Here is a 22386-nt window from a genome sequence, read left to right as displayed (position 1 = left end):
ACTGATAGGAATGGGACATTTCACATGGGACATTTTCTTCTGCATTTCTTAACTGTAAGACTGTAAGCTACCTGTGGGCAACCCCGTGTCTGTCTTGTCCATCTCTCCATCCAATGCCTAGGTTAGGGTCTGTTTTTTGAACATTCTTTCCTTTCTCCACAGATTTGAAATAAAGATCTTCATTGTACATTCCCACCAACATATGGGCACCCTGTGATGTCCACAGACTGCATTCTTTCTGCTTGCAACAATACATTACTGTTCCAATCACTAAATATGTTTTTATGCCTAATAGGACTAGCCTTCTCCACCCAAACTTTGTGTATTTCAAAACTGTCTCAGCTCTTTCTGCTGATTTACCCTTCAAGATAAATATTCAGCTTTTATCAACAACCTGCAGCAATTGAGATAATGATTATACTGAATTGATGGTTAACTTGGGGAAATGTGATCTCTTGACAAAACGAGCCTTCCCATCCATGAACATGGTACACATCTCTCCATTTATTTAAGTTTTCTTCTGCAGTGTTGGTAAAGTTTAATAACTTTTTCCATGAAGTTCTTGCACATGTATTTTATTCTTAGGAATGTTATGATTTTCATGCTATTGTGGATGGGATCTCATTCCAGAACTTTGACGTTAATGTATTTTAAAATCAAAATCAAAATATTTCCACAACATTGAATGTCCTAAAAGATATTAATTTCCTCCTAAAGGAAAGCAAGAAAGGAGGGTGCCAAGAGGAGACTTTGGAAGACGCAGAAGGGTACTGAATTTCTGAAGACTGGGAAGGATAGCATTGTTACACGCTGTTCCTAAACTCTTTGCAAGTCTCAAAAGACAAAGGAGCTTCCTTTTGTACTGCACCCACCCCTCCAGGATTATCTCAGCTGCACAACCTAGAGCCCTTACCTGGGCCCCTGGGAGCTCAGGACCAATCAAGCTTTGGCCATCATTTTCTTGGTTCTGTCTTTACTGAGCCTATGTTCAACGTGGTCTCAAGAAAGTATATCTATGAATCATTCTATATCAATTATTGTTTCAATGATAACCATGAATTCCTAGTTGATGACACAAACTGCCTTCTGCCACTAATTCTTAAGGATATTAGCATCATAGATTTAGCACCTCTTAATTATGGACTGGGCCCAAAAGATTCAATTTAGCATCATAGCAATTAGAACTGGTAATGACCTAGGAGGCCACTTAGAGATAGATCATACAAAGGAAGCCTGGAAAAGTCAAAATAATTGTTGAAGTGACAGAGTTAATGCTGGAATCCAGATATCCTATCTTCCAGTCCAGTGCTTTCCCCTCTGTATGCCAGGCTTCCTGCTACCACAGGGCCTTTGCATATTCTGCTCTTTCTGGCTGGAATGCTCTTCCCCTTTCTCTAACCTAATTAATACCTGCTCTTTCTTCAGATTTTAGCTCAGGTGCCAGCTCTGCAGGGAAGCTGTTCCTGACTTTCTTAATGCATTCAAACTCTCCTGTTATACATTCTTACAGGTCCTTTTATATAGAACTTACCACAGTTGTCATTTTATATTGACTTGTGTGATTACTGCCTGATTCCACATTAACTCTGAGCCCCACAAAAGTGGGAGTAGTGCCTGCTTTTGTTCACCATTGTATCCAGGTTACCACAGTGGAAGCCTTTAATACATATTAATGAGCTATTCTGGCAACTTCTGCAGAGGCTTTCAAAAACTGTTTCATAAAGAGACCACATGCTATACCTAGACCCTGGGATATATTTTAGTCACCTCTGTGGTCAAGATTTAGATCAGATTTTGTCTACTACTCTACTTTCATTTGTTTGTTTATTTTATTGAGGTATAGTTGATTTACAATATTAGTTTTAGGTGTACAACACAATGATTCAAAAATTTTATAGATTGTACTCCATTTATAGTTATAAAATATTAGCTAGATTTTCCTGTGCTGTACAATATATTCTTATAGCTTATTTATTTTACACATATAGTTTGTACCTCTTAATCCCTTGTCCACGTCTTCAAAATAGTCATTCTTAGAATTCAAATGCTAAGATATAAATCACAAGGATGGAGTTGTAAGTGCTGTGGGTACTTGACCCCCAAGACTGGAATGGACACAAACCCAGGGCAGGCTAGTCCCCACTCTGCCGCTCCCTCCCCATGCCTGCGGAAAGTTCTGGAGTGAGTGGAACGTTGTAATAGCATCTTAGGTGGAGCAGGGAGAGGGGTAGCTTGACTCCCTCCAAAACATAGCCACCCACCCTCCCTCACTGTCCTGTTCCGAGCTGTCAACAACCTGTCTCGTGCAATATGCTTCCTCCACCCCAGAAGTGATGAACTGGGGTTCATGGAAATCCAAGCTCACTGCAGAGGCACGGCGGTAGAAGACTGAGTTCCAGGAACAACACACACACACAGCCTTTTCACAGTTTCTTCTAATACAGCTTCTCATTTTTGTTGATATTTAACTACTCTTTGGTTATAAAAGCCAGATGCAGAGAAAATAAGAAAAAGGCCTTCTCTTAAATTTGAATGTGAAAATCTAAAGTTTTTCTCTATTAGAAAAATAACAGAAAACGTATAAAATACAGTTAAAAAAAGAAAACATGGGTAGAGGAGAGGGTATAGCTCGGTGGTACAGTGTACAAGGTCCTGGGTTCAATCTCCAGTGCCTCCACTGAAAATAAACAAACCTAATTACCTTCCCCACCAAAAAAACAAACAACAAAAAAAGCAAAACAAAGATAATAATAAAAAAAGAAAACACAGATTCACCCACGATTATATCATCCAGAATTGCTAATGTTTGGGTGAATTGACTTCCAGTATTTTTATCTATGCATATATTTAATTTATTTTGTTTCGTTTTTTAATAATTAGGATTATTTCTAAATGAATTCTTTTTAAAAAAATCCTCATTTAACAGCGACCCAGTTTGAGCAGCGAAGGTCTATTGATTCCGTTTCCTGTAAATGAGCCCCTTTCAAGGCCGGCTTTCACTGTTGGCTGCCTTTGTAGTGCTGGCCTACGTAAGGAAGCTGCCTGCCCCCAGGGCGCACATAAGACAGGGACCCAGCCGGTACCATGTGAGGAGCTAGGCCAGCGGGAAAGGCGCGACTGCTCGGCACAGGAGCCTGAGCAATGCCACTGAGCAACACATTTTAAACTGGGAAACTTACCCAAACTTTGTCTCCTGGAGTCTCTTCCTGATGGCCAGAGAAATGTACAAAACCAACCCCATCAGAATGAATCCACAGAAGCAGCCAAGGATGATGAGCACAGGATCTGCATTGCCAGGCGCTGGGGTGGACGAGGGGGCAAAATCTATCAAACCTGGAAAAATACCAACAGAATCAACTCGAAACATCCCTTTGGGATCTGAAATACAGAAGAAATGTTGGCTTGTAAACGGTGGCTTCTTTGGTAAATTACCAATAGAATCAACTCAAAACATCTCTTTGGGATCTGAAATACAGAAGAAACATGCGCTTGTAACACAGTCCAGGTTCTAGAACTAAATCCTCCTTTATTTTGTGATCTACACATGGAGGAAGTACTCACTTTGATGGTGTAAGTTGCACAGAGGGATCTTAATAATCAACGGGAAACTCTCTGTTTTGTATTTTGTATTAATTTTTTAAATTGAAGTATAGCTGATTTGTGATATTGGGGAAACTCTTCATGCCAGTTATGAATGTATAAGGAACTGAAGTAATGGTGAAACTAACATTTAACTGGTACTCAGTAACTTAAAACACTAGAACTATTGAGAATTTAAAATGTTTCTTTGTAAAAGAAACTCATCCGGAGTGGTTGGAACAGTGCTTGCCAGCTTCTAGTCACAGAGCTTAGGACAGAATGTACTCTCCACGCCCTGGCGGATGTCAGACTCCTTTCTAAGTCTGGATTCGCTTCCAGCGTTTTATCCCTTGCACTTTTAATGCTGTAAAATATCTTTGTGAGTTCCTTTAACGTTGTGATGAGAAAACAGCTCTTCTGAGTTTACAGTGTGACAACCCTGCTCACACCCAGAATCTAGACATTTTGATAAGGAACTGAGCTGAGGATTCCTGCTCAAGTTCCCATTTTGCTTTTCCCGGGGCACCTTTAAAAATAACTGCTTAAGGAGGGGAGCTGATAGCTCAGTAGTAGAGCACATGCTTAGCATCCACGAGGTCCTGGGTTCAATCCCCAGCACCTCCATTAAAAATAAATAAGTAAACCTAATTACCTCCTCCCCCCCTAAAAAAAAAGGCCTAAAAAATAAAATTAAGTAAATAAAATAACCACTTAGAGTTGAGCCCTTGAGAAGTTAAGCAGTGGTGTTTGCTACCCCAGTCTCTCTCACATGCTCTAATCTGGGACAGAGGACTGCCCTTCGGGCTGGGCTCACCACCCCCCAACCCCTGTTTTTAGGATCTGTGATAAATCTTGTGACTCTACTTCCTTTGCGTGGGTGGATTGAAACTGCTCCATCAAAATGTCCCCAGCATTTTCACTTCCCCCCAAGTGGGAGCTCGGATGCTGAGGGAGCTACCTGCCCACCCTGACGTGGGTGGCTCGTGCCTCCTCATTCAGTAGGTCAGAATCTATTCTTAATTCAGGACACCAACTACGGAGTCCTGGCACAAATGTGAAGATTTTTGCCAGTCTCACTTCCTCCGGGACATCTCCCTCCTCTTCAGCACACCCACTTCATTCATCTGGGTAAGTCCTCCTTCCCTGAGGTCCCTGGCTGCCCAGCAGTCCCTGCTGCCCGGCTTGCGAGCAAATGGCAGCAGCATCAATGTGCCCGCCGCCAACTATTTCATAACCCCCTGTACATTCAATTCCCATTTCACTCCCGACACTATCTCTTTTCCTTTCTTTGCTGCACTTTCATTTTTGTTCAGCAACTTGATCTGTTCCTGTGAAATGCCATGTGAGTTTGCCCCGGGACACAAAGAAGTAACGCAGCTCTGTGCTGGTTAGATGTGTGTGAACTGAATAACGAAAGCGTGGTGACCAACCACGATGGACCCTGAAAAAGGGACATGACTAGTCACGACCATGATGTGTTCAGTATTTATGGAGTGATCTGTGGACTGAAGAGCTGGCGGTGAAGTTTATACAATTACTCACAGTAAGCATTTGCTGGCAGCTCAAATTTGAACCATATTGCTAGGGAAAAGGTGTTATTTAACTAAACCGTGGTAACTGAAACGTATGCAGACTGGAACCGTGCAAAGCCGGGACTGCCGGGACGGCAGAGCTTTTTACAATTTTGGACAGTTTATTTTGTGTGAGGATGACAGATCTGTCATCTTAAGCTCTGATTTTTCAACCTGTGCCTTTTGAATCAGAATCTCATTGTCTCTGAATTTCCCTGCGGTGGACACACCTTGTGTCCCTGTCTCCAGTTACTAATCTTCCGTAGGGACAAGGACTTTGGGCTGTAGGAACAATAATATGTCTGTAATCTGGCACTAAAAGGGAGGGCACATTTGAGGTCACTGGGACAGACAGATGGGAACTCAGTGGTCTGCTCACAAGCCCCGTCTACTGTAGGCACAAAGGCCATATTTGGCAAGAACTTATAAATGCACAAATCACACCAATCTAGGTGTCCGCATGGAGCCGATGACAGTGGTTCACTGTCAAATAACCCAGGGCAGGTCAGATTTAGAACAAGGTAGCTCCCCTGGTCTACGGAAGCAAACACAGCCTTTGGGTCACCTGGGGCACCACAGTGTCACCCTGCTGAAGGTCACCCCAACAACACGCAGAAGCCAGCACGCACGGCTGGGCATTGAGCTGAGTGAGCCTAGAGCCGTCTAAAGACGGTTTCTGTAGGAAACACTGCCCGTTCTGTGCGGATCAATCATGAAGCACGTTACCCGAGGCTTGGATGACTCACAACAAGGCTGCACTGCTTAAAACAAACACCAATGAAAAAAACAAACAATGCCAGTTACACGCTGCGCATCCAAAATTCAGCCACGCATATGTCATTTAAACTAAATTCAGTAAGTCCAGTTGAATTCGGTGTTCTGAAGGACAAATCTTCCTGGTAAGTCATTACCATGAACAGAAGCAGTAGTGGGAGGACTCACGGGCATCAGGAGCTCTGTCCTGACCCCTGCCAAAATTCCTTTTGGTCTTTATTTTTCTTCCATCCCACAGCTTACTCTCCGGCAACCTGTGCGTTGCCCGGACTGAGGTTCTATCAGCTGATAAGGGCGCCAGCTCTCACCATGTGGCGGGATGGGTATTTCCACCGGGTCACTGAAGGGCCCGACTCCCCCTTTGGTGATGGCCGCAATCCTCACTGTGCACGTGGCATTGTGGACCTGAACAGAAAGCTGGGCGTGGCTGCCATTCTGGCCGACTTCTTCCGAGAGCTCCTTCTGGGGATAGAGAGGAGAGGAAAGGAGATGAAATCACCTATCTGCCCACAGTTTTTCTGGGGGATGCCGCCCCACGCACATCCCAGGGGCAGCGGCTATGTTTTCACAGCATCCTTGCCGCACTCAGGCCACAGCCCAGGGAGCCTGAGACAGGCAGGGATGCAGGACACGCTGGCAGCATCCTCAGGCCTTGGGGGCCTTGGTCTACCAGGGCCGTGCAGGCATGGCACTTGGAGTGGCCAGTGAAGAAGCCCCTGGAAGAAGGGGAGCATGTGGCAGATACACCCCACTGGCAAGAGCAAGACTGTCTCCTCGGGACCCCCACCCTCCGCACTGCCAGGAGCCATGCTGCATCTTGACAGGGGCCGAACGCCAGCCTCCCTCACCCAGCCTGGAGGGGCTCTTGTTCCCTGCAATTCTAAGAGTTGTGACTCGAATCTACATTTAGGAGGGCACTGATGTCATTTTCTTCTCTTCTGGTGTGACAAACGCACCACGGGCTCCATCTTCAAACATCCTCTTCACTTATTTATTTTGTTTTAAAGCCAACTGCCATGTACCTTAAGCCAACATTAAAGAATCGCCAAGAACCCAGAAGTGTCCTTACCTCCCATCTGCTTCTTTACTTCATATCCTGTATGAGCTTTTGATTCAAGATTATAATACCAAATATCAATATTTGAAATGAACACATCTTGAATTTTTATATCCTGTTGATCTCTGTTCTTTTACCAACAATGCTTATAGGTGAATTATCAAATGAAAGATACAGTTATAAAAACTGGGAACAAAACATTCTTGGGATAATGGCTCCAAACAATGGTTGAGCTTACTTTTTTCTTTCAATGGAGAGAAAATTATTCTAGGGGAGAAAAAACTAAGAGGGGAAGAGAAGGGAAGTATTAATAAGTAAACCAAAGTGTCTGAACTGTCTTTGAGGTCTTTTTGTTGAAAAAGGACCATTTTAAACGCACATAATACAAGAGGAACCAAGTTGATGAAAATGCTTTATAACAAGCATTCTGATTTAGGAATACATCTTTTTTAAGAAAAAAAATAGGAGGAAATGATTTTTGAAAAAATAACCAGAACTAAGGGCTTATATAGTGCTTTCCCCTTTGTCTCCAAACCTCGACTACCATGATGTTCTCCCGAGTAGGAGACTAATTTTGTGTTTGGGGCTGGCTTTTCAAGTGGGAGCTGCAGGGGTGGTGAAGGCTGAAACGAAGCCGGAGGAACACATCTCTTATCTTTGAAGTGTGCAGATTTGTTTTCACAGAGAGAAAGAAATGTCATGTCCTGTGGAGCACAGATGTCACAGATCACCAACGAGTAGCAGGGGCCTGGTTTGGGGGGTGACTTCATTCCCTCGTCCTCACTCATGCTGGTCACTGCTGGTGCAGCCAGCCCAGTGCTCACAGACACGGCCGTCCCATCGCTCACAACCACGGGGGCACCTGGGTCGGCCACCCAGAGACCGTTTATAATCTCAACTGGCAGTGACCATCAGGACCTAGAGATGTCCCCAGACAAGGGGTGAGAGGGAAAAACATCGCCTTAAAATTTTAGGTCTTTTAACTAAAATTTTTTTGGTTTTCCATAGATTTTTTTTGTTGTTGTTAATTAGGGTGACAAATTAACAATTAATTTGGGGGGCTATCAAAGGGCATTTTCTGTACAGCAAACCCAGCTTTGAATATGAGTTAGTTGGTGGTTCTCTATATAATTTGGGGAAGACAGAAAATCATCAGGTAGCGTAACCTCCCTGTCCAAACCCGCAGCCCTGCAGCCCTGCGGTGACTCAGGCTGGCAGCTGAGAAGCAGCTCGTCAGCAGCACCGTTTACTCAAAGCACAAAGACTTCGTGCCTGACGAGGCACCGGGGCCAGCTTCTGGTCTCATGCTTTTTGTCTACGAGGATTCAAACACAATACACTGTTTATGAGTAAAATGATCTCAAAATAAGAGGAAACGCATGATTTCCAAAAGAATTAAATCCCTAGAAGAAGAGAAATCCTAACAGAAACAAAACTGTCCTTTTGGAAATAAACGTAAAAGCGGTTTATAACACCTATTCATTCACACAGGGCCTATAACTCACTATGAAAACCCAGAGAAGTTACTTTCCAATTTGTACCTCCCATGCTTTGAGCAAATTGGGAGTTTTAGGTTCCTCCTGGAGTGAGCTTTCTTTCCTGCAGTGTTCTTTCGTTTGTTTGGTTTTTAGAGGGGGAGGTAATTAGGTTTATTTTTTGATGGAGGTACTGGGGATTGAACCCAGGACCTTGTGCATGCTACATATGCACTCTACCACTGAGCTGTAGCCTCCCCCCCTTTCCCTTCAGTGTTCCTATTTGTCTCCCGCTGCGGCTCGGCTCGTGACCTGTCTCTGGGAATGTTACTCAAAGCAAAATGAGCCATTGAGTCTTTTTTTTCCCCCCACCGAATCTTTTGTTGTCACAAGCCTGTTGTGATGCACAAAGTAGAGCCCGGGCACAATGCAAAGGACCGTCCTGCTGGGGTGATCCAGCATTTCCAAGGAGGTAACGACTAGAAAGGTCACAGCCCTAACGGGGGCGGCACTGTTCTCACCGCAGTGGGGACCATTTTGAGCAAAGGACGATCAGAACGCATGGCCGAGTGTCAATGGCACTTGTGCGTTACGCTGTCTGGTGGCGTCATTCCTAAGGCTCTCATCACTCCGGCCCACCTGCCCAGCTCAAGAGGTCCCCTTGGCAGACACTTGAGCAGGATAGAAACAAAGCAATTTCTTGAAAGAGCGGCAGGTCACCCTCCCTCCTCCTCTCCCGGGGTGGATAAAAGATACCTCTTTTCTCTGTGTCTGTGCTCAGCACTGATTTCTAGCAGTGATGCCCGTGGAAGCTCAGGAGGAGACACAAGGTTGTCTTCAGGGCTGACGGTGCCCTTCACAACCAGGGCCCCCCAACCAAGTCACATCACCGGGCGAAGGAGGGGCAGTCAGGCCCCACTGTCCTCTGTATGATCTCAGTGAGCAAGAAAAGCTTCCAAGAGGGCAGCAGGAGCGACGTGCTGAGTGACCTGGCCAGTCAGCAGGGTGCGCCGGTGGAAAGATGGCAGATCTGAAGGTTACTTTTCTCCATAAGTTCAACTTTCTTATCTATAAAGGGGTCTGAGTCACATAAGCCATTGTCATCATATGTAACTTTCAAATCATCTTTCTGGGCTTGTGATTTTCATGGGCTCCCTTGCCATCTGCCAAATTCGATCTGACCTCCCTCCTAGGGCAGCGGCATCCATCTTCACCTCACACCACCTTCCTCAAGGGATTCACATTCCAGGCCTTCCAGTGGGTCATGATTTCCCCCTTATGCCTTCTCTCATGCTCGATCTTTGTCAAAATAAAGACTCCTCAGTCTTTGTCCAACTCTCAATCTTTGTCAAAATAATTCCGAGCCCAGATCAGGTACCCCTTTTACTGGGGGAGAGGCGGTCTGCTGCCATGGGCCCTGAGCATCCTTACACATCCCGGCTGTGTGTGATGAGTCAAACCACCCTCTGACCTTAAGCCATTCTGGCAAAGGTGAAGGTGGCCACAGCGTGACCACCGTGCAGCTGCAGAGAGCATGGGCTTGCGCTGAGCTCTTGGCCCTGGGACCTCAGCTGTCCAGCCTGCCACCTGGGTTCATTGATCGCAGATTGGGCAGATTGAGGAGATTGGGCAGATTGAGGAGATCAGGCAGGAAGCTGGGCTGCCAGGCTGGCACTCTTGCCGTGTGCTGGGCCATGAACGATACAGGCAACCTGGCTCTGGTCCATCGCATCTTGTGTCTAATTTCAGCTCTTACGGAGCAGTGCCAAGCCGACCTGATTGCATATTTAGACCTCCCCTTGCCATCCCCTATGAGACTAGGATTCTTCCCTGACAATCTTTTTCCGAAAAGCATCTTCTGGAACTTCCTGGGAATTGCAGGACTGCTAAGCCCTCCAGGTAATTTGCACTGTCTTCCTCGAAAAGCCTAAGTTCCCTGAAGGCAAGAATGAGGTGATAACCAAGGATGAATTCTACATTATACACACTGACTGATTAAATAAATGAATGGATGAAGAGTGAGTGAGGAAAGCCCTGAAGATTCCTCAGAACTTTGTAACTTTTCAAGTACTTCTAACTCTTACTACACTGAAAGTTGCCTTGCCTAAACCGCTTAAGATCAGGTCTTTTCTCACCAAAATGAATGCTCAAGGAGTATTCAATCAGCAAATCAAAGGAGACAAGGCGCTCTTTTAAAGTTGAGACTTACGGACATCTCAGCGCTCTGCCACACGTGAGTGATCCGGTAGCCCACCAGCTCCCCGTCCTGCTTCTTAATTGGAGGCTTGACCCATCTGATGTCCACCTTGTTGCTAGACTCGTTCAGAGACATAGTGACATTCAGAGGTGCTACGGATGGGGCTGCAAAAGAAGGAGAGAGGGCTGAAGGAGTGCACAGAAAAGCTCCCTGAGATTCATTCCCTTCCTGGTTTTGGTATGTTTCGTTTTTTTGAATTTTCTATGAAAAGGATTCAAATGAGACTGAGATTAACTGTGGATTTTTACCCTCTTTTCAATGAAGGACCATTGAGCTATCTCAGTTTAAAAAAGGAAGCCCTTTCTAAACTAAAATAAGACAGAAAGGGAAGGCAGGAAAGGAGGGGGGCGGCTCAGGAACCCCTCCTGGGGAAGCAAAGCACACACAACCCCAACAGGCACCCCCAGGCTGGCCGGGGGTCCGCTCTGTGTGGTTTGCACTGCACAGGCAGGGGACACTGCTGAGCTCAGAGGAAGCCACAAGTTTAAAGTCCAGACGTAGGTTACTGATGGTTTGAACAGAGCTGATCAGTCAATAAATTTAAATACGTATGTGTGTGTGTGTGTTTTAGACATCTCCTGAATGAAGATCAGAAGGTCAAATATTAATTACTGGGCTAGATGTCAAAATGTAGAATTTAGCACTGGTTTTCACTCTTTCATTTATAATAATTCTCCACAAGCCACATACCCACTTCTTGTCAAAATCTGTTATCTCTCACAAGGATACAAGGATAATAAAAGTTTAAGCACTTAAAAAAAAAAAAGTATGTATGTGGGTACAGTATGCGTACAAAATAATTTGGGAAAGAAGTCAAGGTTATAACTACATTTTGGGGGGGAGGGAGGAATGTGATTGTAGCTATGTTTTAAAAAATATGCCCTTTGACCAAATGTTTTATTTCCAGGGATTTAATCCAGAAAAATCCTCCTGTAGGTAGTGTTAGATTCACTGAAGTATAATAGTGACAAAAAGGAATAAACAGAATGTTCAGTCAATGATTATGATACAATAAACTGATAATTTTCCAATGGAATACTTACTGCCCCACTCTGAAAAGATTTTGGGAGACCATATAAAGTGTTATGAAGAAATACCTAATTGGGGGGATAAGAAAGCTGCAGAAAGTATGTATCAATGATCCATTTTAGAAATTTAAAAAATAAGTGTTTCACATATAAAGAGTAAAAACAATTGCAATAATATATAGGAAATTGTTGCCTGTAGTACGTTGTGCTTAGGGGAGATTAAACTGGGTATTTCTGATATATCTCAAAGAGAAACAAAAGGGCACAATAACTCTCTTTGTCTCTGCTGATTCCAGGAGCAGTAATAATGAAGCTAGAATAAATTTCAGCTTAGAAAACGTCATACAGCTAAAGCTATGTCTATGAAAACAGACTTTCAAATCCGTTGTAGAATTTACAGAGAAACATAGCTGGCTCAGCATGTCCTTATGTCTATTGCCTCCTAAAACCCCTCTAGGATGACAATAAGGAATTTAAAACAGTATAAACTCACAGGGTTTAGAGGAGTCAACAGTGGAAGAGGAATGCCAACATATATATGAAAGCTAGAAAAGAGCGTAGGTTGGTACAGTTAAGTCAGCAAGCTGATTCTCCCCCAGAGAACCACAGAGAGGCTCAGAAGTGGTACTAAAGTGGGGACTAAAACTGGAAGACTGGAAGTTTGATCAGGATGCACCCCTCCAACCTACTGCCACACACACCTGGCAAGTACCCCTTAAATTCCCACAGGAGACAGGCTTTTCAGGACTGAAAAGCTGCTGGACTTGGGGGCACCAGCAGAATGGAGACACGAGGAGGGGCCAGATTGACAACTGGGGAGAGAAGTGCAAGTTGTGCACTGAATGAAGGGGACTCCACCTCCACCTCCTCCCCACCGGCTCCCAGGACATCAGTAGCCAGGTTCATATGCCTGAGGCTGGGGACAGGAGACTCAATTCTAGAGAAAACAAGTGGCCCCAGGGGAAAGAAAGCCAATGTTGACACCTGGGGGTATCCAACCCAAAACACTCAGGTTGCCACCCAGCCACCTGACAGTGACGCCTAAAGCCCCGCCCCCGCTCACAGAGCTTCCGGTCAATCACCGATTCTTCACTCCTCAGTGGGCGCGGACAGTGGCGGATCAGCAGAGGCTGGGGGTGGGGGCCCTTCATGAATGTCAGGGACCAAAACAACACACAGCACAGAGGGCTCAGAGGAGGCAAAGCCAGGGTAGGGAACTAGAGAAAACTAAACGAACGAAACTAACAAGTAACATACCCAAAGATAAGAAAAGGAGAAAGGTTTTAGTCCCCACATTAGTACCTGGAGTACAACGGAGAACTGGAAAAAAACTATCAAAAAAGAAAGAAAATTCTTGAAATTGACCATATAAGAAAAAGTATTTAATAGAAGAATTGGAAGATAGGTCAACTAAATCTCCTCCCCCCCGCCAAAAAAGTAGAATAAACAGATTAAAGACAAGAGACCAAATTTGAGAAAAAAAAAATTGAGGAAGCAATTGAAGAGGTTCAACAAATGGCTGCATAGTGCCTGTTCTCATCAATCAGACCGGAAAATCTGGTGAGTCAAGCACTGGGTGGAGCACACGCGACAGTTTTGTCTCAATAGTGGGTAATAAGTGACCCTAGACCGATTGCTCTGGTCCAATCTAACAAATGCTAAAAGCAAGATCCAAAAGGGTCAATTTTTTCCCAGTAGCTTAACTGTGACCCCAAGCAAAGCTCCATACTTACAAGAATACAAAAGTGTCTAGCACCCAACAAGGTAAAATTCACGATGTCAGGAGTCCAACCAAAGATTACCAGACATGAGACACATGGCAGGTAAGTCAAAAGGAGATAAAATAGAGTAAAAAAAATTAATCCAAAAGAAGAAAAAGAAGGAGAGCAAATTACAGACAGAACAAATAGAAAATACGATCGATGTAAATCTACCTATATGAATGATACCATGCATTTTAATGGATTAAATACCCTAATTTAAAGGCAAGGATTGTGAAGTAAAGCACTGCCTCTATGAAATGCACCTTGAATATAAAGATACAAATAAGTGAAAAATAACTATGAATAAAATATATGCCATGTAATCAAAAGAAAGCTAAAATGGCTCTATTAATATCAGACAAAATAGATTTCACAGAAAATAATATTAACAAAGGTAAAGAAAATAAGTTCATAACGATAAAGTGGCCAGTTTACTAGGAGAGCATTGTAATATTAAGCATTTATGCACAAATAATAGAACTTCAAAATATTTGACCTGCTAGAGTTACAAACAGAAACAGATAAACTCACAATCATAACCGGAGATTTCAATGCACCTCTCTAAATCACTGATAGGAAAAGGAGGCAGAAAATCACTAAGAATACAATTTGAAAAATACCATCAACAAACTTGACCAAGTTGACATTTATAGAACATTTCACCTAATAAGAGCAGAACACACATTCTCTTCAAGTGCACGCGGAACATTTATCAAAGTAGACCGTGCTCTGGGCCACAGAATGAGTCTCAGCACATTTCAGAGGATTCAAGTGATACAAATTATGCTCTTTGACCTCAAGAGAATGAAATTAGAAATCAATATGACAAAGATTTCTGGGAAATTCCAAAATATTTAGAAACTAATATTTTTAACCTAGTATTTAGGATAAGCGGCCAAAATAACCAATAGCTCAAGGAAGAAATCAAAACAGAAATCAGAAAGTGTTTGGAACTGAATGAAAATGAAACGGCACATAGAAATTGTTCTCAAAGGTTTTCCCCTCTCACTTAAGATATTTCACAGCCTTGGCACTAGTTTCATTTGTGCAAGGATTAAGCCCCAGCAACTTGTGACCCAGACCTGTCCTACAGCCCGAATGAAGATGAGAGCACTGATTATGTAAGTCCAGAGTTGAGGGCTGGAAAGAGGTTCTGAGTAATCTAGAGCTCTAAATTAGGAAATAACAGAAATTGAACAATTGAAACTTAACGGACTACAGCATTCATTGCAGTACTCACAGAAAAAATAGACAATCTCAGAAATCAAAAGCAGTACATAGAAAATAAAGTTTACAGATGTAAATAAAATTTGTTATAAAAATACTATAAGGATAATAGTACCCACTTCATATGGTTGTTATGAGCATCTGTTGAAATAATGCATGTAAAATACCCAAGGGTACTAGGTACCCTTGGCACATAGTAGGTGCTTGGTGAACATTAGCCAACTTCACATTTGTTAGTTTTCTTGAGTTTGATGCTATGAGTAACAACTATTGTATAATTAAAGGCCACACAAAGCAAAACTTAAACTCTAAATCAGGCCACCAGGAAGGATTTGCTTCATCACATGCCGTCAGGCACAACATCCATGCTGAACCCCAGGAATTACCTCCTTCGGTCGTGCTGGCCAGAATCCAAGGGCTCACTGCAGACCAGCCGACTTCATTCATGCAGGACACACCGATGTTGTAATTAGCCAGAGCTTGCAGCTGCTCGATTTGATACAGATGTGGTGAAGCAGAGGTGTTAAAAACCATAACTGAGCCATTACTCAGCAGATCAACTTCCTGGACCTACATGAAGAGTGAAAATGTGGACCAGGCGTTAGTCAGGCGGTAGGAATGTCAGGCACGGGGCATTCGTGCATTCGGTGTACAGGGTACTTCCTCTCTGCCGAGGGGAAGTACCTGCTTCCTTTCCGGCCTCACCCTGAATTTCCCACCAGCATTACTGAGTGTTACTCATGCTCCTGACCTGAGCAACAACTGAGGACCTAATGAAAAATGCCTAAAATAAGTGTTCTCACTTCGGCAGGTAACAGAGCAAATAATTATCATTATGCTACTGTAATTAGCATAATTTATATTACAATGTAAAATAAAACAGAGCCTGTCCTCTCTCGGAATCACTTCAATTCACAATCTTTTCTTTCAGCTGTTTCACAGACTAAGCAGTCAAGACAACAGACATCATTTGTGGTGGCAAAACCTAAAATACTTACTATATGACCCTTTAAAGAAAAAACATTTCCCAAATCCTACTTTAGAAGGTGAGATACTTAAAAAAAAAACTGTATTTATTTTCACTATGTAACCTGAGGAATTCTGCTCCTGTCTTGAGGCTAATTTTAACATGTCCTTTATTCCTACCTCCCATTACCACCCCAATGTAAATTCAACTCCAAAAGCATACACAGATAATGTAGATTTTCTGGTATTTTTTAGTGGGGAGATATGGGAAAGGGTCATTTGCACTTCACCCAACAAACTTTTCTCTAAACCTCTTTAAAGTCTATCAGCTCTTTCCTCTGAGTTCTTGGACCTCATCTTTCCCTCCATAAACTCCACCTGTCTCTCCACATCCCTCTCCAGACGTCCTCTGCAGGCACAGGCAAGAGAGGGGATTCCCAGCAAAGACCTAGTCTTCTGCTAAACTTCCAGCTTTTCCCTTAAGGATATCTCTTATCTAGGAATGGCGATCATGGAGAGTTTTCTCTCATTGTATGTTTTTCACAATTTCTAAAACATGTCGTACTTATAAAATCAGAAAAGACAAAATAGTATCAGATAAAACAGAAGCCACCAAAAACAACTGGGGAGAAAGTCTTAAACCCACAAAATGTATTCTCAATAATAATGGGCTTGGAAATATGGGCTGTGGACACACAATGCTGTTATTTCAAGATACATATGTTTGAAATTTAGACCAAGGATGTCACAAATCAACATTTTGGAGTTCCAGTCCCTGAGTGGATGGATACCCAGAGGGTGGTGTTGGGGCCAAGTCTCACCTCTGACTCAGATCCACAGACTCCATGGGTGACAAGAAGGGACTAGTTGGCCTGAGGAGCCACCAAGACCAACAAGGGGCTGTGTGCTTATCTCGGTGGTGGCTGTTGGCAGAAATTACTTTTTGTTTCTTCACTTTAGACTCTGCACCTACTTCCTGGTGACCAAGCACAAAAACTAAGGTGGAGGAAGCTGTGGCTCTCCACCCCTGTCCCACTTCCGGAAATGGGAAACCCGCTGGAGCGTTTCCAGGCCCAGGGTCACTCTCTGAGAGTACATTCCTAGAAGAAGACGGGGTTTCTTTAACAGTGCTCAGTGGGTCCGGGGGGAAAAGAGGGCACGAAGCAGCAAGACCTATGTGAGAGAGTTAAAAATAGAAATGGAGTCTGTAGCCCAAAAATGGGTGAAGAAAGAAATGTCAGGACCAAAGGAAGTGAGAGGGTGTGTCCTGCTAGTGGGTGGACCTGAATCTTGTCCAAAACATTCATTTGTCACCAAGTCAGAGTCTAAAATTGTAACGAACTGGGAATTTGCTACAAAACTACACTTGGTCCCTTCAGAAATGGTAATACACTGCTCATCAACAGAATACGAAAGTATCACTTCTGGGGACACCTTCACGTTGATTAGTTCTCAACTAGGACTGCCAGGGAAAATAAAGGACAGCCAGTTATATTTAAATTTCAGATAAATAACAAATAATTACAGGTACAGGTATGTCACAAAATTGCTCATGTACTTTAGCGTGTAAAGTAACTGTGTTCTTATTTGCTAAATCTAGTAACCCTAACAGAGATGGAAAGGAGAATGGGCCAGCTGGTGCGGCACAGAGAGAATAACCATGTCCGGCCCCGTAGGATCCAAGGTGGGCAAGCAGGGCCGCAGTTCGGCAGTCACAAGATGATTTTTCACTCTCTCCCTCTTTGCTTTGGCTTTTCCATGGCTACCCAAAGCCCAGGCAAAGAGAGACAGTAAGTGAAGCTTGTTCATGATCATCTTTCATCTGTACATCAGGGGTAGCCTGATGTTTTCAGGCCCCGCCAACTATCTTACTCCACCTCACCTTACTCTGAAACCCACTCTTCTCAAGGTGCGGTGGTACTCTTCCTCAGTCCCCCTAAAGGTAACATCCTCCCACGGGAAGGAGTCTTATGTCCCCACTGACTCTTTAAACAGCTCAGCAACTTGAAACAATTTTTAAAAAGGCTGATTCACACAGGAAATATAGCCAATATTTTATAATAACTATAAATGGAGTATAATCTATAACAATTTTGAATCACTATGTTGTACACCTGAAACTACACCTCCATTAAAAAAAAAAAAAAAGGCTGATCCATGCTCCATTTATGTTTATATACAGGGACAGCCATGTTCATATGCAAGGAAACAGGTCCTGGTTGTTCCCAAAACAACAGAGTTCTGAAATACATGAAGCAAAAACTGATAGAAGTTGAAGAGAGAAAGAGATAATTCAAAAATAATAGTCGAGACCTCAGTTCTTCATTTTCAATAACAGATGAAATTACAAGACAGAAGATTAACAAGGAAATGGAAGACATAAATGAGACTCTCAACCAATTAGACCTAACAGACATAGAAACACTCCACCCAACCACAGCTGAACACAGATTCTCCTCAAGTGCACGTGGAACATTCTCCAGGATAGATCATATGCTAGGCCATACAACAAGCCTTAACAAATTTAACAGGATGCAAATCATACTAAGCGTGTCTTCTAAACACAATCAACAAAGGAAGAAAATTTGAGAATTCACAACTAAGTGAAAATTAAACAACGCATTCCTGAATAACCAATAGAACAAAGAAGAAATTCAAGAAAAATGATAAAAAATAAAAAACTTGAGATGAATGGGAACCTCCCCCCTTCATACCAAAACTCATGGTATGCAGCTAATGCAGTGGTTAGTTGGGAGCAAATTAAGCCAAAGTAAACAGAAGAAAGGAAATAAACATTAGGGCAGAAATGAATGAAGTAGAGAATAGAAAAACAACAGAAAAAATTAATGAGCCCCAAAGCTGCTTCTTCCAAAAAAAAAAATCAATAAAATTGACAAAACATTTAGTTAGGCTGATCAAGAAAAATAAGAGAGACAACTCAAATGATTAAAATCAGGAATGAAAGAGAGGACATTACTACTCACCTCAAAAGAAAAAAGGTTCTAATGGAATATTATAAACAATTGTATACCAACAAATTAGATAATGTAAGAAAAATGGAAAAAATTCCTAGAAACACACAAACTACCAAAACTGACTCATGAAGAAATAGAAAATCTCAATATATCTCTACTGAGTAAAAAGATTGGGCTAATATTCAAAAAACTTCCCACAAAGGAAAGCTTAGGGCTAGATGGCTTCACTGGTAATCTCTATAAAATATCTGAAGAAGCACAAACATCAACCTTTCATAAATTCTTCCAAGACATGGAAGAGGAGGGAACAGTTCCCAACTCTTTCTATAAGACCAGTATCACCTTGATACCAAAAAGCTAACACAAGAAAACAGGCCAATCACTCTTATAAACATAGACCCAATTAGATAGCGGTGATGATTGCAGAATTCTGAATATACTAAAAAACCACTGAATTGTATGCTTCAAATGGGTGACTATTATGATATGTAAAATATATTTCAAAAAGGCTGTTCAAAAAAGGGGCATCCCTGGTTAGACTTTGTAGACACAAGAATTCCTAACACCCGTACTTGGGAGGTTTACAAATAAAGTTGGGTAAGAATTAAGCAATGCTGTGTGTGGGTAGCAGGGTGAGGGTGGAGACTATTTTGGGGATAATACATGTTTTTTCCTCTTCAGAGGAGGAACAGCTGTTAGAAAAGAGTGGGAGGTAATGGGAGCAGAGAAACGAACTCCCTTTGGTACTAAAAACATCTGGTGATCAACACGCAAAATTCTTTGAAAGTCACCTCTCTCAGTTGGGTTGGCATGACTGGTCTGTGTCAGGTTAATATGTTTTTATCTAATAAAATCAGACATTTATAAAACTAAGCACAACTCCTGACCCTACTGAATGATCAAGTACAAAGCAGAACGGATTCAGAGGATCATCCACATGTGCTCAACTACCTGCTCCCACATGCAGTGTCTCTTCTGAGACTCGGAGAAGCAGATGGTCCCGAGTATGGCTTTGGGCATCGGAGTTTCCTGGGCTTGAATTCTGGTTTGGCTGTCACAGGCTGTGTGTGCCCTCTGGGCCTGCCAGTGCTGGTGTGGGTTTAAGTAAGATAATGTCTGTAGAGTCCCTTGGCCATCACGGGGGTGGGGAGGGGGGTGGCGGCACTCAGCCAGGAAGGGTGCTGTTGTTGCTACCCTTCCCTGTTTATGCAGCGAACACTCAGAGCAGAGCCTACGTCATGGCAAGGTATCATTTTAGGATCGCTAACCTCTATTTCTTACAGCTCTATTTTATACAGTTTTAGGCAGTGGCTAAAAATGGGTGATGACTCTGCCTGTCATCCCCAGGTTTCCCCGGCAGCCACAGCCTCGGGTGCTATGTTCAACAGTGAAGATGATCCATTTTTTGCTTGCTTTTCTGTCCTTTGTGGCCACCAACCCAGGAGGAGCTAGGCTGGAACATACCTGGCTTCCCAAATGCCTGGGAGTTCACAAGCCAGATGTGTTTTTGCACCTTAAGAATTAATTCTTGGGGTGGGGGGTGGGGGAGGGTATAGCTCAATGGTAGAGTGCATACGTAGCATGCATGAGGTCCTGGGTTCAATCCCCAGTATCTCCATCAAAAATAGATAAATAAATAAACCCAAATTGCCTCCCCCACAACAAAAATTAAAAAAAAAAAATTCTTTACTGTCTCAGGATGTTCTATCTTGGAAACGTATTTCTCTTCTAGTTGGGCCTGGACCACACACAGGAAGAAGGCAGAGTCCCAAAGGGCAGAACACCACAAAATGGCGCATGCCTGGTGGACTTTGAGCAGGGAGAGGTCAAGGGATTCCTAACGGAGCTGTTGAACTGATCTCCGTGCCCATCCTCAGGAGGAAGGAAAACCAGGCAGACCCACAGAGCACCACGCAGTGGGTTCTCTCCTGGCCCTGGAGGTTTACCTGAATGCTGCAATCGCTGAACGGGGAGTATCCATCAAAACCCAGGACCCAGGAGATCAGGATGCTGTGCGCGGTACTGCTGTGGACCCTGACTTCAGTTGGTGGGGAGGGAATTGCTACGTAGAAAACAAAGACACGCATGAACACAATTATAAGCCACAGGAGGCCATAGCTACCAAATAAATGCATTAATACCAAGCCTATTTCTGTTCCTCGAGATTGGGAAAATTAAATACAAGTTTTAAAAGGAGCCACCCTACACCAGGGTGGTGGTATTCGCCTCCAGATCAGTCTTGCAGTGATAGGATGGCTCTGCCTGGGCCAGAGAAGTGGAACATGCACCTGTTTTCCTGCCCAGTGATGATATGAGCGCTTTATGCTGAGAGAAGAGGGCTGTCGCGGGAGCGTGCATGCGTGTGCACACGTGTACATATGCATATCTCAGAGGAAGGAAGATTTCCAGGCTGAAGAAGCCAGTAAGAGTCAGTTCAAGCAGAGAACCAACCGCACCTGCTTGCAGGGAGGTGGCGGGAGGACATACCATGGTGAATGTGTGGTGACCTCAGCTGCACGTGGGATACGAAGAGATACTCAAATCAGAATCCAACAAGGATCTCAAGTTTGGGGGTCTTTATTTTCTTGTGCTAATTTAATTCTTAATGAACAGTCATAACCACACTTTTCACCCAAAATGATGACCAATGTTTTCGAGTGCTTACTAGGTGCCAGGAACCTTACGGACTTCATTTCATCATTACTAGAGCCCTATCAGAGAAGTCGCCTTCCAGTCCCCACTTACGGATGAGGAAACTGAGGACCAGAGAAGTTGAAAGCAGGCTCAAGGTCACAGGACTCGTAAGCAGTAGAATGGAGATCTGAACTCAGGTCTGGCTGACCCCAGGGCTCCTGCCCCTCCACAGGACACACTAGAGGCTGGGGCAGGGGAGTCTGGTCAGTGCTTAGCCAGCTGTCTGGCCACAGCACAGTTAAATGCCCCCTCTAAACCCAGTTCCCTCTTCTATTAAGGGGGACAGTGACGGCACGGCTCCTTGGACTGCAGTGAGGACTAAATGAGCTAACACAGGCATGAGGTCTAGGGGAGGTGCCGCGGTAGTGAGGGTGATGGGGGAAGGAAGGCTGGGACCATATTAAGCATTCGTGGGTACCATGTTCGGGAGTTTCAGCTTTACAACACAGCCTGATGAATGGGAAAGAGTCAGCATTTTGTCTGACTCACTTCCCTAAATAGATGCTCTGCTTTTCCAGATCAAACTTTGGCCACGTACACTACAGATGCTAACAGATGAGAAGGAAGTCTTGACTGCTTTGATATACATTTTTAAATAAATGGAAGTCCCAAACATAAGATTTTTTTTTAAAGTCTCAGTAGAGATTCTGTCTGAAAGCACAAAATTAAAGAAGTGCTTGTCATTTTACAGATTTTTAAACTTTAAGATGTTTATACTTTATGAAAATGTCTTTATAAATTCATGCCCACTCATGAATTCCTGAAATTCCCAACATTTCTTTTGAAAATTGTAAGAACACGATTCGGAATGAAGGAAGGAAGTCATACAGTTCCTCCCGGAGTAACTTTCAGTTTGCTTTTTTCCTTCCAATGAACTTTTAGCCTCAACCAGTGGATCTGCTGAAATGAAACATTAGCCCCCTTTAAAGCACGACTTCTTCTGTCATTTTGAGTCTCTTATTGTGCATGACCCAAACTTTCACTCATTATTCACATTCTGCTTTTTCCATGTATTGTTTC

At 43.3% G+C, this 22386-nt stretch overlaps 1 protein-coding gene across 1 annotated transcript in view; it reads right to left on the bottom strand.

Moving 5' to 3' along the window:
* Positions 1 to 22386, bottom strand: part of MERTK (MER proto-oncogene, tyrosine kinase) — an 89455-nt gene that overhangs the window by 20465 nt on the left and 46604 nt on the right. Inside the window, exons 6-10 of the mRNA XM_031441245.2 lie at positions 20619 to 20734; positions 15118 to 15301; positions 10666 to 10817; positions 6233 to 6386; positions 3180 to 3333 (exon numbers count right to left, since the gene is read on the bottom strand). Coding sequence (XP_031297105.2) covers positions 3180 to 3333; positions 6233 to 6386; positions 10666 to 10817; positions 15118 to 15301; positions 20619 to 20734 — 760 coding nt within the window. The remainder of the gene's footprint in view (positions 1 to 3179; positions 3334 to 6232; positions 6387 to 10665; positions 10818 to 15117; positions 15302 to 20618; positions 20735 to 22386) is intronic.

Source organism: Camelus dromedarius, chromosome 33, assembly GCF_036321535.1.
Source record: "Camelus dromedarius isolate mCamDro1 chromosome 33, mCamDro1.pat, whole genome shotgun sequence".
NCBI classification, from domain to species: domain Eukaryota; kingdom Metazoa; phylum Chordata; class Mammalia; order Artiodactyla; family Camelidae; genus Camelus; species Camelus dromedarius.
The sequence above is the reverse complement of the archived record's forward strand: the minus strand, read 5'-3'. Positions and strand labels throughout refer to the sequence as shown.